Source organism: Staurois parvus, unplaced genomic scaffold (genome assembly GCF_062004578.1).
Source record: "Staurois parvus isolate SC_StPar_1 unplaced genomic scaffold, SC_StPar_1.0 ptg000958l, whole genome shotgun sequence".
In the NCBI taxonomy this organism is placed as follows: domain Eukaryota; kingdom Metazoa; phylum Chordata; class Amphibia; order Anura; family Ranidae; genus Staurois; species Staurois parvus.
Window position 1 is genome coordinate 1,303,399 of NW_028318754.1, and position 15,220 is coordinate 1,318,618.

General features: G+C 41.0%; 1 protein-coding gene across 1 annotated transcript in view; it reads right to left on the minus strand.

The window, feature by feature from the left end:
• The window catches only part of CTNNA1 (catenin alpha 1), a 274,271-nt gene that overhangs the window by 100,936 nt on the left and 158,115 nt on the right, over window positions 1-15,220 (minus strand). The window contains exon 9 of the mRNA XM_089657034.1: window positions 12,318-12,470. Coding sequence (XP_089513160.1) covers window positions 12,318-12,470 — 153 coding nt within the window. The remainder of the gene's footprint in view (window positions 1-12,317; window positions 12,471-15,220) is intronic.

Genomic DNA, 15,220 nt, shown 5'->3' on the forward strand with positions numbered 1-15,220 from the left:
TGAAGTTTTTAAACCAACTTCTATATAGTTTATGAACAATTTTTTTTTTTTTTTTTTTTTTTTTTTTAAGAACAGAGCTCTGGAGTACCCCGCTCAACTAGAACATTCAGAAAATATGCCAATGACTACCCTCTGGACACAATCCTGCAACCAGTTTTCTATACAGGTACAGCTGATATCATCAATGCCATAAGACCTAAATTGGTAAGCATTTATGGTGTACTGTATCAAACGCCTTAGCAAAAACTAGATACACTATGTTCATAAGCCTTCTACTGTCTAAACTAAAACTTGCCTCCTCTCAGAGAATATTAAAGGTTGGTTGTGGCAAAAAAGGTCTTCCATAAAAAAATATATGTTGTATATGTTGGTTGCTACTAATGATACTATTCTCATCAGCAAATTCCTAGATATTGCCCCTTAATATCCCTTCCAATAATTTACATACTATTGATGTTCACACTGGCCTGTACTTACCAGGTGTATATCTTGGCTCTTTTTTGAATACTGATATCATATTTGCTTTTCGCCAATCAGCTGGTACAATTGCAGTCAGTAAGCTGCCCTTAAAAATTAGAACACTGCTCTGGCTATAACATGTCTAAGTTCTTTGAGGACGCTCAAGAACAAGCCATCTGGTCCTGAGGATTTATGCACATTAAGTTTTTCTAGTCTTTGCTGAGTCCTAGTTTCTGACATTCAAAAGGTTACAATAAACTGTTAGCATTATGGTGCTGTTTTGTCTATACTAGGGCTGTAACAGAAGGGTTATTTTCTTCATCAAGTAGCTGGCTGAATATTGTTTCAATTAATCGATGAAAAATCTCAAAAGGTTTGGGGTATAATTTAGTGAATATGTAAAGTTTAAAAAATAATTTATTCTTCAATAGTTACAGTTGTGCTCAGACGTTTGCATACCCTTGGAGAATTGGTAATATATACACTGGATATAAAAAGTCTACACACCTATTAAAATGTCAGGTTTCTGTAATGTAAAAAAAAAAAAAAAAAAAAGTAATTTCAGAACTTTTTCCACCTTTAATGTAACCTGTAAACTGTACAACTCAGTAAACAACAAACAAATCTTTTAGGTGGAGGGAAGTAAAAAAACTAAAATAATATGGTTGCACAAGTGTGCACACCCTTAAACGAATACTTTGTTGAATCACCTTTTGATTTTATTACAGCACTCAGTCATTTTGGGTATGAGTCTATCAGCATGGCAAATCTTGACTTGGCAATATTTGCCCACTCTCACTTGCAAAAACACTCCAAATCTGTCAGACTGCGAGGGCATCTCTTGTGCACAGCCCTTTTCAGATCACCCTACAGCTATTCCATGGAATTCAGGTTTGGGCTCTGCCTGGGCCATTCCAAAACTTTAATCTTCTTTTGGTGAAGCCATTCCTTTGTTGATTTGGATGTATGCTTTCGGTCATTCTCATGCTGAAAGATGAAGTTCCTCCTCATGTTCAGCTTTCTAGCAGAAGAGTGAAGGTTTTGTGCCAATATTGACTGGTATTTGGACCTGTTCATAATTCCCTCTACCTTGACTAAGACCCCAGTTCCAGCTGAAGAAAAACAGCCCCAAAGCATGATGCTGCCACCACCATACTTCACTGTGGGTATGGTGTACTTTTGGTGATGTGCAGTGTTTTTGTGCCAAACATATATCTTTTGTAAATATGGCCAAAAAGTTCAACATTGGTTTCATCAGACCATAACATAACATGTTTTCCCACATGCTTTTGGTAGACTTCAGATGTATTTGTGCAAAATCCAGGCTTGGATGTTTTTCTTCGTAAGAAAAGGTCAGGAAAGACCTACTAGAACAGCTGAACTTTATTTGGTGTTAATCAGAGGCACTTTAAATGATGGCAGGTGTGTACTAACTCCTATGTAACATGATTTTGAATGTGATTGCTTAGTTCCAAACACAGGTACATCCCCAGTTATAAGAGGGTGTGCAGGGCGCATTTTCAACGGGGGCGGAGCCTAAACATGGCGGCGACGGAGAGCACGATGTGAGTGCTCTCCGATAACCTCCAATCTGACCACCCTGAGAACCCTCAGGACTTAAACTGCGGAGCCCTACCTGAGTGAGGAGGTCTCCTAAGGGTGAGAAGCCGGCGCGGTGAAGGAGGAGGAGAACGAGAGCGGGCACGGAGCTCCGGGAGGGGATCACGCTGCAGAGACCAGAGATCAGCTGTCGGGTTGCCGGGGAAACCGAGCAGTGCGGCGGGAGCACGCTGGTGGCCGCAAAGGAGCTCTGGGAAGCAGAGACGCCGGCCGGTTCCCTGACAGGAGAGGGGAGATGCCGGAATAGTCCCTAAACCTGCTGCACAGAAGAGGATACATATCTACAAGCAACAGGAGACCCTGCAGGAATCCCCCAGAGACACAAACCAGGAGAAACAAATGGACGGCTGTGGATCTGGGTCGACTCACTCGATGAGCAAGTGAAGGAGGGTGAGTGAAGAAGCCATATGTAATTGTATATGTGTCCTGGACTGTGGGAAATGAGCTGCCTATAAAAGAGTGAAGGGGGATTCCCAGGGGGATCTGGAAAGTGAAAAAAATAAAAGAAAGAAGAGAGAAAGAGAAATTGTTAAGTGGCTTTAGAAGAGAAGAGAGATTTGATTAATATCAATACCCCAATATACAGCCTAAAGTTTCCCTCTGGTTAAAGAGTACAGCCTGCACAGGAGGTATGAAGAATAAAAGCGTTAAAGGAAGTGGGCTTAAAGGGTCCCAGACGGGTACAATTAAAAAATATACCTCCCAGGGGAATGCGACTCCAGAAAGGGCCCATAGTGGTAATGAAAAAGGGGAAATGGAAACCAGCTTGGAAAATAGCCCCAGAATGTCCCTGGGCCTGAATTGTAGCAGCCGACAGTCGATAGAAAACCCAGAGAGGAAAGATCTTGAAAAGGATTTACAAGTGCCGAATAAAAGAGAGATGGCCGAAATGTTTAAAAATCTGGAAAAAACTTTTAAGCAAGAAATGACAAATATACGACAGGATCTAGGGCACCTGCTAATGAGAATGGAAGAAATGGAGGAAAAAATTAATAAACATACCCAATTTATTTCAGGCCTAGAAAAAAGGGCCACTATGATGAGGAATACGCAGAAACAATTGCTGTATAAAATAGAAGTACAAGAGAACAGGAATAGGAGAAGCAACTTGAGGATAAGAGGAATCCCAGAAACTCTGAAAGGGAGAGAACTTCAAGAAATAGTCTGTAAAATGTTAAACTCCATTATGGACAGACCTGAAACAGAGGTAATTAAATTGGATGGAGTATATAGAACAGGAAAGTTCCACCAAGGTAATGAGAAGGAAAAACCAAGAGATGTAATTGTTCAGCTGCATAAATATGGAGATAAGGAAGAGATTTGGAAAAGGACTAAAAGGAAGAACAACTATTAAGTATGGAGATATAAATATTCAGATATTTGCGGACTTATCGTATGAGACATTGTGGAGAAGGAGATCCTTGAAACCCCTATTAGAGCAGATGAGAACACGGAATGTTCAATATAGATGGGGTAACCCAGAGTGTTTAATCGGATGGAAGAATGGTGTTACAGCATATTTGAGATTTCCTGAGGACTTAAGAGACTTCTGCGATAGACTGGAATTGCATAGAATAAGGATTACTGGGTGGGAAACAGAGGGAGAAATAGGCAATGGGGGAAAAGAGGAATGGCAGACAGTAGGTAGGGGGGAGGTAGGGAGGAGTTAGAGGGGATAACGTTTTTTTTTTTTTTTTTTATATATATTCCTCTCTAGCTCTTTCAACCGCACCGCTAAAGTGGAAAGATGTGGAGAGAATGAGAGTAATCGGGGGTGGTTGGAGGTGGGTAAGCCGTACACAGGAGGAGTTCAACCCCAAGGTGTAAAAAAAATCAAAGGTGGTCTTATACCCACAAATGATTGATAGGCAATTTGAAGGCCTAAAAAATGGGGGGTGGGGGGGGGGTAGAGGGAAAGGAGAGGGGGGGAGGGGATTAGCGGGTGAGGGGGGGAAATGGTTAGTAAGATGAGAGGGATAGGAGGGGTTTTAGAGATAATACTCTGCACGATAGAAGGGGGGAAAAAAATAGCGATACAAGACGCATGGAAAATTTACGATTTATAACATATAATGTAAAAGGATTGAACTGTCCTGGGAAGAGATTTAAATTATTCAAGGAGTTGCAGCATAGAGAAGCTTCAGTGGTTTTTTTGCAGGAGACTCACCTAGAGATCAGGTCAAATGTAAAGTTGAACTCGAGAAATTACCCAACATGGTTCTATGCAGATTCCCCGATTAAGAGAGCTAAAGGAGTAGCAATAGGGTTTGCAAAAACATAAGGTTGGAAATTGAAGAGAGAGAAATAGATCCTGAGGGGAGAATTTTATTTTTGAAGGGTAGATTACAAGAACAGAAATGTACAATTGTGAATATTTATTGCCCAAATAAGAGACCGGAGGTATTTCTGAAGGGAGTTTTGGGAAAACTGATGGCCTTTAAGGATGGACGTTTGATAGTGGCGGGGGATTTAAATTTCTGTATGGACCCACAGATGGACACTACCTCTTCTGCGCAGCGAGAGGGAAGTAGAGCTTTGAAAATTTTGAAGGGGGTGATACATGAGTGTCAACTGGTAGATATTTGGAGAGTGATACATGGAAAAGAGAGAGACTACACTTACTTTTCTAATGCCCATGGGATGTATTCCAGATTGGACTACATATTGGTAGACCACCAGCTTATAGAAATGGTGGATAAAATAGAAATAGAAGCGACGTCTCTCTCTGACCATGCCCCTGTTACATTGAAAATGAGGTGGGGGAGACGTTCGACCGGAGGGACAGGATGGAAGTTGAATGAAGCTCTTCTTATGGACCAGGAGGTTGATCAGAAAATTAGAGAAGAAATCGATAGATTTTTTCAGGAGAATGAGACAGGTGAGGTGTCGGTGGCTACAGTGTGGGAGTCCCACAAGGCCTACATAAGAGGTATATTGATTGCGTCCGGGGAAAAAAAGAAAAGGGAAAGAAGAGCGAAACTCACTGGGCTGTTAAAAGAAATAAGCGATCTGGAACAGATACATAAAAATAAAAGAACAGATGAGTTAGGACAGAAGGTAGTAAAAAAGAAAGAAGATCTAGAGTTATTGATGGAGGAGGAGAAGAGAAGAGCCTTTAACAAAGTAGCAAGTGAGAGGTATAGATGGGGAGATAGACCAGGAAAATATCTAATGAGAGCCCTGAGGGAAAAATAGGAACTATATAGAAAAAATAAGAAACCCCAAGGGAGAAATGGTTTATTCTACCAAAGAGATCACTAAGGTGTTCAAGGAATACTATAGTAAGTTGTATAATATTGCCTCCCAAGATTCAGTAAATAAAAGTGGAAAGGAGAGTAGAGAAGAAAGAAGGGTATATTTAAAAAACGCAGGACTACCGAAGCTAAGTGAGGATCAATTGAATTCCCTAGACTTGGAAATTACGCAGGAAGAAATAAAAAGTGCATTAAAAAGTACTATAAAGGGGAGAAGCCCAGGTCCAGATGGGTATACAGTGAGGTACTATAAAAAATATAGTGACCTGTTACTACCTAAATTGGTGAAATATATGAACGCCCTGGGAGGAGAGATGGAGATGAGAAGGGAATCTTTACAGGCCCATGTGGTACTAATCCAAAAGGAGGGGAAGGATGCTACTCAATGCTCTAGTTATAGACCGATATCACTCTTGAACACAGACACTAAGTTATTCGCAAAGGTTTTAGCAAACAGATTAAAAGATTTAATGCCAGAATGGATCCAAGCGGACCAGGTGGGATTTGTTCCACGGAGGGAGGGTAGAGACAACGGGCTGAGAACTCTATTGCTTATCCAGAAGGCTAGAAAGGGGAAAACTCCAGTAGTGGTGCTTTCAATTGATGCTGAAAAGGCATTTGATAGAGTGAACTGGAGCTTTATGATGGATACTCTGGAGATTTTAGGATTGGGAGCAAGAATGAGAGAGTGGATAGGAAAATTGTACAGGGAACCTTCCGCGGTTATTATGGTTAATGGAGAGAGGTCGGAAACTATAGGAATGTCTAATGGAACCAGACAGGGATGCCCTCTGTCCCCATTGCTGTATGTACGGTCGTTGGAACCATTACTGGCAACAATTAGGAAAAATATAGATATAACAGGGGTGCAGATAGGAGGAGACGAACATAAAGTGGCAGCCTTTGCGGACGACCTGTTGTTCTATGTGGGAAATCCTAGGATAACACTTCCGAATTTAATGAAGAGCCTAACGGACTATGGGGAGTTATCAAACCTAAAAATCAATCCAACAAAAACTGAGATCTTAAATGTAAATCTTCCAAATAGTGAAAAAGAAAAAATACAAAAAGAATTCCCTTTCATATGGAAAAATAGAGAGATAAAGTTTTTAGGGGTTAAACTATCTGCGTCGTATACGAACTTGTACAAATTAAATTATATCCCACTCTTAAACGAGATTAAGGAGGAACTAAGGAAACTGGGAAGAGGTAATCCGTCTTGGATAGGGCGTATAAAGCTGATAAAAATGGTAATTGTACCTAAAATCCTGTACAAATTTCAGATGATCCCAGTTAAAATCCCGGAGGTTTTTTTTTAAAGTTATAAAAAAAAGATGTTAACACGATACATATGGAAAAATAAAAAACCTAGAATATTATATGACTTGCTGAGCAGAAATAAGGGGAAGGGAGGTTTGGGAGTGCCAGATATCAAGAGGTACTATAGAGCAGTAGTTCTCGCGAGAATGTATGACTGGACACATAACCCAGAGGGGAAAAGGTGGGTTCAGATTGAGAATGAATTAAGTGGAACTACCTTGAGTAAAACTATATCGGTACCAGCAAAATATAGAGGTTTAAAAGATACGAGTGTTTTCACACTGAATGTTCTAAAAGTTTGGGATAAATTGCACAAATTTATGAAATGGGATTTTAATTCACAACTAATTTCACTTAGGAACACGGACTATTTCCCCCCAGGCAGGGAGGAGAGTATAGGAAAATGGTTAAAAAAAAAAAAAAAAAAAAAAAAAAAAAAAAAAAAAAGAGGACATTCAATTGAGAGATATTATGGATGGACAGGAATTAAGGACACTTAAGGATTTGGAAAAAGATAAAAGGGAACTTTTTATTAAAATAGACGAGTGGAGATATCACCAATTAAAACACTTTGTTAGAAACCTTCCGAAACCTTTGAGACTGAGAAAGGATTGGAATTTGTTTGAGAGGTTATTGGAAGCACGAGGAGATGGGAAACGGGGCACGGCAAAAGTTTGTATGTGTGTCTAACTCAGTGAGAATCTTATAAAGTCAATGTATATAGCAAAATGGGAAAGAGATATGGAAATAGAGTTAGATGAAGATAAACAAAGGAAAATATATAGATTAACACACGAGAACATAAGTATGAGAGAGGTGGAGGTAAATTACAAATGTTTAACGAGATGGCACATTGCATCGAATGTGGAACACAGGATGAGTGGGGAAAATACACCAGAGTGCTGGAGGGGATGCGGAAAGATAGGTACGTTATATCACTTATGGTGGGAGTGCCCAAAGATCCAAGGTTTCTGGGAGAAAATGGTTCAATTAATTGAAACAATCACTGGGATAAAAATAGGACTGAACCCAGAGGTGTGTCTACTACACAGTACAGATTTATCAGTAAATAAATATAAGGACTCTGGTGTATGGCACTACCTGAATGCGGCAAAGGGTCTGATCCCTAGGTTTTGGCATAGACCAGAGGCGCCGAGGGAGGAGGATTGGGTAGAGAGAATGAATCAGATATGTAAGATGGAGAAACTATATCATACGCAAGAAGACAAGATGGGGCTATTCTATAAAGAAGTGGAGAAAATGGGAAGAATTTGTAGGGAGTCATACGAAGTAGTAATGTGAAAGAGGAAGAAGTATTTGTATACACTATTTAGGAAAAGAGTTAATAGAATAATGCAGAGTGGGAGGGTTCATGAGTGGGGAGGGTGGGTACTTTGTGGGGGGCGGTGGGCTATTAGATGGGGGCTAGGGAGGCAATGGGAATAAAAAGATAGGCAGAAAAGTAATTAATGGTTTGGAAAATGATTTTTGTATGAAAATGAAGAATTGTGTATTTTATATGGAAAATAAATATTTAAAAAAAAATAAATAAGGGTGTGCACACTTATGCAACCACATTATTTTAGTTTTTTTAGGTTTGCTCCCCTCCCCCCCCAAAAAAAAAATGTCACTGTTTTTCAATGGAGTTGCACAGTTTATAGGTCACATTAAAAGGTGGAAAAAGTTCTGAAATTATTTATCTTTGTCTCATTTTTTTATATCACAGAAACCGGACAGGGGTTTTTAAGGATTTTAAACAGGGGTATATAGACTTTTTATATCCACTGTATGTATCAGAAATTATGAAATTTTGGCATTGATGTGCAGCATAAATTGACAGCGCTATACAAGTGCCTGTAATAGAAAAATAAAAATGACAGATCATGCCAAAAAAACTTATTTAAAGATAGTGATCGTATGAAGTCATTTATCAACACATACAGTTTTTTCAAAGGGCCAAAAGTAACTGGACAATTGAACCAAAAGCGGCTTCATGGCCAGGTGTGAGTTACTCCTTCGTTATTTCTTCATCAGTTAAGCAGGTAAAAGGTCTGGAGTTCATTCTAAGAGTGGTATTTGCATTTGGAATCTATTGCTGTGAACCTACATCATGCATTCAAAGGACCTGTCCATGCAAGTTAAACAAGCCATTGTAAGGCTTCAAAAACAAAACAAATCCATCAGCAAGATAGCAAAAACATTAGGAGTGGCCAGATCGACAGTTTGGTACATTCTGAGGAAAGAAGAATGCACTGGCGAGCTCAGCAACATAAAAAGGCATGTATGTCCACGGAAGAAAACAGTTGTGGATGATCGCAGGCTCCTCTCACCCATTCACAACATCCAGGCAAGTGAAAGACACTGTCCAGGAGGTGGACCTATCATTGTCAAAGTCTACAATGAAGAGAAGACTTCATGAGAGCAAATACAGAGGGTTCACCACAAGGTGCAAACCATTCATAAGCCTGAAGAATAGAAAAGCCAGATTTGACTTTGCCAAAAAAACATCTAAAAAAGCCAGACCAGTTCTGGAAAAGCATTCTTTGGGATGGACAAAACGAAGATTAATCTGTACCAGAATGATGGGAAGAAAAAAAAAAAAAAGCGTGGAGAAGGCTTGGAACAGCTAATAATCCAAAGCATACAATGTCCTCTGTAAAACATGGTGGAGGCAGTATGATGGCATGGGCATTTATGGCTTCCAGTGTCATTGGTGTTGATTGATGATGTGACAGAAGCAGCCAATGAATTCTGCAGTGTTTAGAGATATACGGCCAGCCCAAATTTATCCAAATGCAGCAAAGTTGATCGGATGGCGCTTCACACTACAGATGGACAATGATCCAAAACACACTGCAAAAGCAACCCAGGAGCTTTTGAAGGAAAAGAATTTGAATTAGCTGCAATGGCCGAGTCAATCACCTGATTTCAACCCAATTGAGCATGCATTTCACTTGCTGAAGGAAAAACTAAAGGCAGAATCACCCACAAACAAAGAACAACTGAAGACAGCTGCAGTTAGAACATAGCAAAGCATCAGAAAGGAGGAAACGCAGTCTTTGGTAATATCCATAGGTTCCAGACTTCAGCACTTCATTGCCAGTAAAGGATTATGAACAAAATATTAAAAATGAACATTTTATTTATGATTATATTCATCTGTCCAACTACATTTGAGCCCCTGAAAATGAAGAGACTGTGTATAAAAATGGTTGCAGTTCCTAAAATTTGTACTTGTTATTTCTGTTCAACACCTTGAATTAAAGCAAAATATTACAATTGTGCCTGTGTCCAAATATATATGGACCTAACTGTAGTTCATTGTCACCTTTTTAAATCAGAACAACAGAAATCACTCGAATGGCCCTGATCAAAAGTTTACATACCCTGGAATGTTTAATTGCCATTTTAACCTATGTGTGTCGCCTTGTGTGTCTGTACCAAAGTTAAAAGGTTAATTTCCCACATCTGTGGATTTTAAATTGCAATTAGTGTCTGGGTATAAATAGTCAATAAGCTTGTTAGCTTTCAGTGGATACTGAGCCACAGAGCACAAAATAACTGTCAAAACACCGGTTTAACAAGGTAATGGAACTTTAGAAATATGGAAGAGGATGCAAAAAGATATCCAAGTACTTGAATATGCCGGCCAGTATTGTTCAACTACTTCGCGGATCTCGATACCAAAGCAAGGTCAGGTAGACCAAGAAAGATTGCAGCCACAACTTCCAGAATGGTTTGTGATACAAAGAAAAAGCCCCAGGTAACCTCGAAAGAAATACAGGCTCTGGAAAAAGATAGTGTGGTTGTTTCAAGCAGCACAATATGACAATACAAAAATGAGCTGCATGGTTGAGTTGCCAGAAAAAAAGCCTTTATTACGCCAATGCAACCAAAAAAGGCTGGTTGCAATATGCCCAACACCTTGACATGCCTCACAGATTCTGGCACGACAATGACCCTAAGCACAAGGCCAAGTTAACGCTCCAGTGGTTACACAGCAGAAAAAGGTGAAGGTTCTGGAGTGGCCATCACCATCCACTGACCTTAATATCATTGAGCCACTCTGGGAAGATCTTGAAACGTGCGGTCCATGCAAGACGACTAAAGAATCTGCCTAACCTGGAGGCATTTTGCCAAGACGAATGGGCAGCTATACCACCTGCAAGAATTCAGAGCCTTATAGACAACTATTGCAAAAGACTGCACGCGTTGATTGATGCTAAAGGAGGGCAATACACAGTATTAAGAACTAAGAATGTGCAGACTTTTGAACAGGGATCATTTCTTTTGTTTACTTGTCATATTTTGTTTTATGAACGTGAAATTCTGTCATGACCTACAGGTGAATATGAACCCCATAATAATAAAAAAATCTATTTTGCCTGCTCACTCATGTTTTCTTTGAAAATGGTACATACTGTACAGTATATTACCAGTTCTCCAAGGGTATACAAACGTTTGAGCACAACTGTATGCCTGCCAATTTTCAAAGTCTGAAATATGGACTACAGACTGGGACAGAACATTTAGTTCTGCCTCATGGTAATACAATCAGCTCTGAACCTGGAAACATTCCAATGCTACCATAACCAGTCTGGAAAGCAGACCCCTGTGCCTGTGGGTCTCTTCCAGGCTCACCCCACACTGTGCAGTCCAAAAGGGGTCTGGTCACAATGAAGGTTTGGGAGTCAAGGCTCTGGACAACTATTCCGGATACCTGCAAAGATGGAAAGACCACCTGCGGGTAGTTGATTCTTGATTGAAAAAGGAAAAAAAAAAAAAAATCGGTATTTAGATATTTCATGTTAAGCAACCAGCCTATCTGAAGAAAAGACGCCCATCATCCTTAGGGGACACACACACCAAAAAAAACAAAAAAAAAAACCGAGGCACGCTAGCAGTAGGTCATATGCAAGTCTGGGTTAAAGTCAGTGTCCAGTCCTCCTGTAGGTGGCAGTACAACCCAAAGGTTTCCAAATTCCTTTATGCCTCAAATGTACCAGAGAGAAGTAGAAGTTTATTAATAAGTGAAAGATTTTTTTTTTTTTTTAACACAAACATGTCGCACTTGCCAGCTCTGTGCAGTGGTTTTGCACAGAGCAGTCCCAAGCCTCTTCTTGTGTCTCCTGCTGGTGCTCCTGGCTCCTCCCCCTTGTTTAGTGCCCCCAGTATCAAGCCACTTGCTATGGGGGCTCTGATGCGTGCTCACTCTCTAGCCCAGCTCTATGCGTCCATAGGACACAGAGTCATGGCATGGCCTTGCCCCAGCTCTCTCCTAATTGGCTCACTGGCTGTAATTGACAGCAGTGAGAGCCAATGGCTCCCGCTGCTGTCTCAGCCAATGAGTCATTGCCCCGGGACAGCAGAGGCTCTCGTGCACATCACTGGATCGAAAGGGAGCTCGGGTGAGTATTAGGGGGGCTGTGGGAGCAGCAGCACACAGGTGCATAGAATACATGAAAACATTTGCCTTTAAAACCAACCACTTTGAACATAAATATCAGAAATACATACAGCATTGTCCTACACATACAATAGGTTAGGGGAAAAAAAATCAAGGTGGCTAAAACAGCCAAGATTATGCAGAAGTAGTGAATACGGAAAGCTAAACTTAATTACCTGCTGTGTGTACGGTGCCTGTTTTATGTAACTCTAACGTACCTCAATCAGCTTGTTTGCATGCTCTCGGAACACCTGAGCATATTCTTTAACTTCTTTTTCATTTCCATTCTTTGCTGCTTCAATAAGAACAAGAAGTGGAACATTGGTCTCCAGGAATGAATCAGAAACATGATCCATGACAGCTTTACGCAGCTAAGGGGCACAACAAACAGATGAAGTGTGTTAAAATAAAAAAAAAATGTTAAAAAATATGCACAAATCAACTCTTACAAACAAGTGCATAACTTTTAGCCAGAGAGAATAATCATTTGTGACAAACCTGAGCACTTCAAACCAAACATATTTCAAAAATGCATAAGTAAAAAATATCTTCAGTAAAAGAGCATGTCAAAACAAACCAGCAAGATCTAGGCAATGGCCGCTTAAGAATGCAAATCTTGGCTTTTCCTGGCAAGCATGCCCCTTTCTATCAGCCAACAGTCAGCTATCACATTAATCCTTACCTTTCAGGTCTTTAAATTTACTATTAAAGAATTTACAGTATTTGTCCAACATTTCCTGTGATTTCACTGACACTTTACTTCACAGAATTTCACTGACTGCCATTATAAGAGGGTATGTCTCAGCTGACTTACTGTTTGTTCTATGACCTGTAGATGAAACAGAAAATTTCCTATCAAATACTTACCATAATTTTCCTTTCCTGATGGGACTCCATGGCAGCATACGTATGGGTTTAGCCCTGGCTCTGCAAACCTATAGGACCCCATTCCAATAAATTTCTGCTGAGCCCGAGGCTGCGTTCCATAACTAGCCTACTCATGACATTGGGAGGGTACTCCTGCTGTCATGGAGTCCATCAGGAAAGGAAAATTACAGTAAGTATTTGAAAGGAAATTTTCCATTTTCCTGACACTCCATGTTAGCATACATATGGGAAATAACTAGCCATACACACACGGGTGGGCAGTTGCTGAAGAAAAAGGTTTTAATTTGCACAGTCAACCGACAGGACTTTCAAACCAAAATTAACAGAGGATAGCAAAGCAGGCTCTACAAAATGAGCTATAAAAAAAAGGTGTTGATTGAGGACCACAAGGTTATTCTACAAATATCAGGAGCAACACGTCGCAAAGCCGCCCATGATGTTGACACGCTCCTGCTTGAGTGTGCGGTCACCATCTCAAGAGGCACCAAGCCCTTAGCACTCTAAGCCACTCTAAGCCATGCGATCGATCTGGATGAAGCACAATCTTCCCATGAAAGAGAATGAACAGACTGTTGGACAGCTTTAGAGATTCCCCCCCACACCCAGCAGGTGTATGTTGGTATTCTCAGAGGCTCTAAATGTTGGAAGAACAATCTCCTGGTTCTCATGAAAGACTGAGGTCACCTTGGGATTTGAGTCAAGCATAGGTATGAGTTCCACTCAATCTGGGAAGAATGTCAAGAACAGTTCTTTACATCCAAGGGCTCCAATTTTAGAAACTTTTTGCAGATGTGATAAGCTATGGAAAGGCAGATTTAATGGAAAGCTCTCCGATTGTGGTCGACCTGGTAAGTTCCACACCAATTTCCAAGAGAAAAATTGAGGACAAGAGGAATGTTCCACTTAGTGAATCTTGGCTCTCTGAGGCCTCAGCCTCACCGCTCCTTTGAAAAACTGGCAGACAAGAGAGTGATTGGCCCATGAAATCCCAGTGAACACCAAAAGGGTCTAAGCCCGTTCGAGAGTTCAGGATATCCTGGGTTTTCAGATTACTACATGATCCACCATTGACCAGCACACATTCTACAAATTTTTACCAGATTCTTCCATAGACCTTGTTGGTACTCATTCTGACATTCATCAGAGAAGGGATAACTTCAAACAGGACAACATAGAGCCTCCAGCCTCTCCATCTCAAGAACCAGACTATCAGATGAAGCTGAGTAAGGATGTAGAGTTGTCCTTTGCAATAAAAGGTCTGGCCTCAGAGGCAGAACTGGTTCCCAAAAGCTAAGCTGCACCAGTAGGGGGGGCCATGGCCTGTTCAGCCAGTACGGAATTACTGCCACCATTTCCACATCTTCTGGTTTGAGTCTTTGTAGAAACCTGAGGATAACTGGGACCTGGGGAAATGCACAAGCTTTGTGAAACCACTACTGATCCCTCAAGGAATCTATCCCGAAGGCTTGGGGATAACGATTTCACGTGTAATACTTCCCTAGTTTGTTGTTGCATGGAGAAGTAAACCGTTTGACTTCTGGGCGAATTCCGAAGGTCAGAATTCAATCGAAGACAACCGCCATGGTATTGTCTAACCTCAGAACGGATTTCGTCTGCGTCAGATGATGGAAGGTCTGAAGAGCATTGAATGCCACCCAAAGTTCCAGAACATTTGACATGGTCTTGTGAAAGAGAAAACTCCATCTGCCCTGAGCGATTTCTGACAGGCAGTGAGCACCCCATCCAGTGTTGCTGGCATCAATTGTGATCCAGGGAATAAGGGCAATTGAGTGGCAGTTGAGATTTTTTTGTAGCAGCCACCAAGGAAGACTTTCTCTCATAGTCGGAGTTATGTAAATAACCTGGTCCATTTCCTGGACTCAACTGCTGAAGAAAGCCCTTCTGGAAGCGTCACATGCTCCACTGTGTCCACTTTACAATGGGCGCTGAGGCAACCATGGTACTGATGATTTTTTAGGTACTGAATATGTGAGGCGGATAGGGATAGTAATATCCTGCTCTGGATCACCGGAATCTTCTCTAAGGGCAGGGAGACGGTACCAGACTATCGAAATTAGCTCCAAGAAACACCAGAGACTGCATAGGCTCCAGGTGGCTCTTCTCCAGGTTCAAAAGCCACCCAAACCCGAGAAGTGTCGAGATAACTTTGTGCTCCAGCAGCTCCTCCCTGTCCCAGGATAGCAGAAGCCGGTCATCCAGATAATGATGCAGG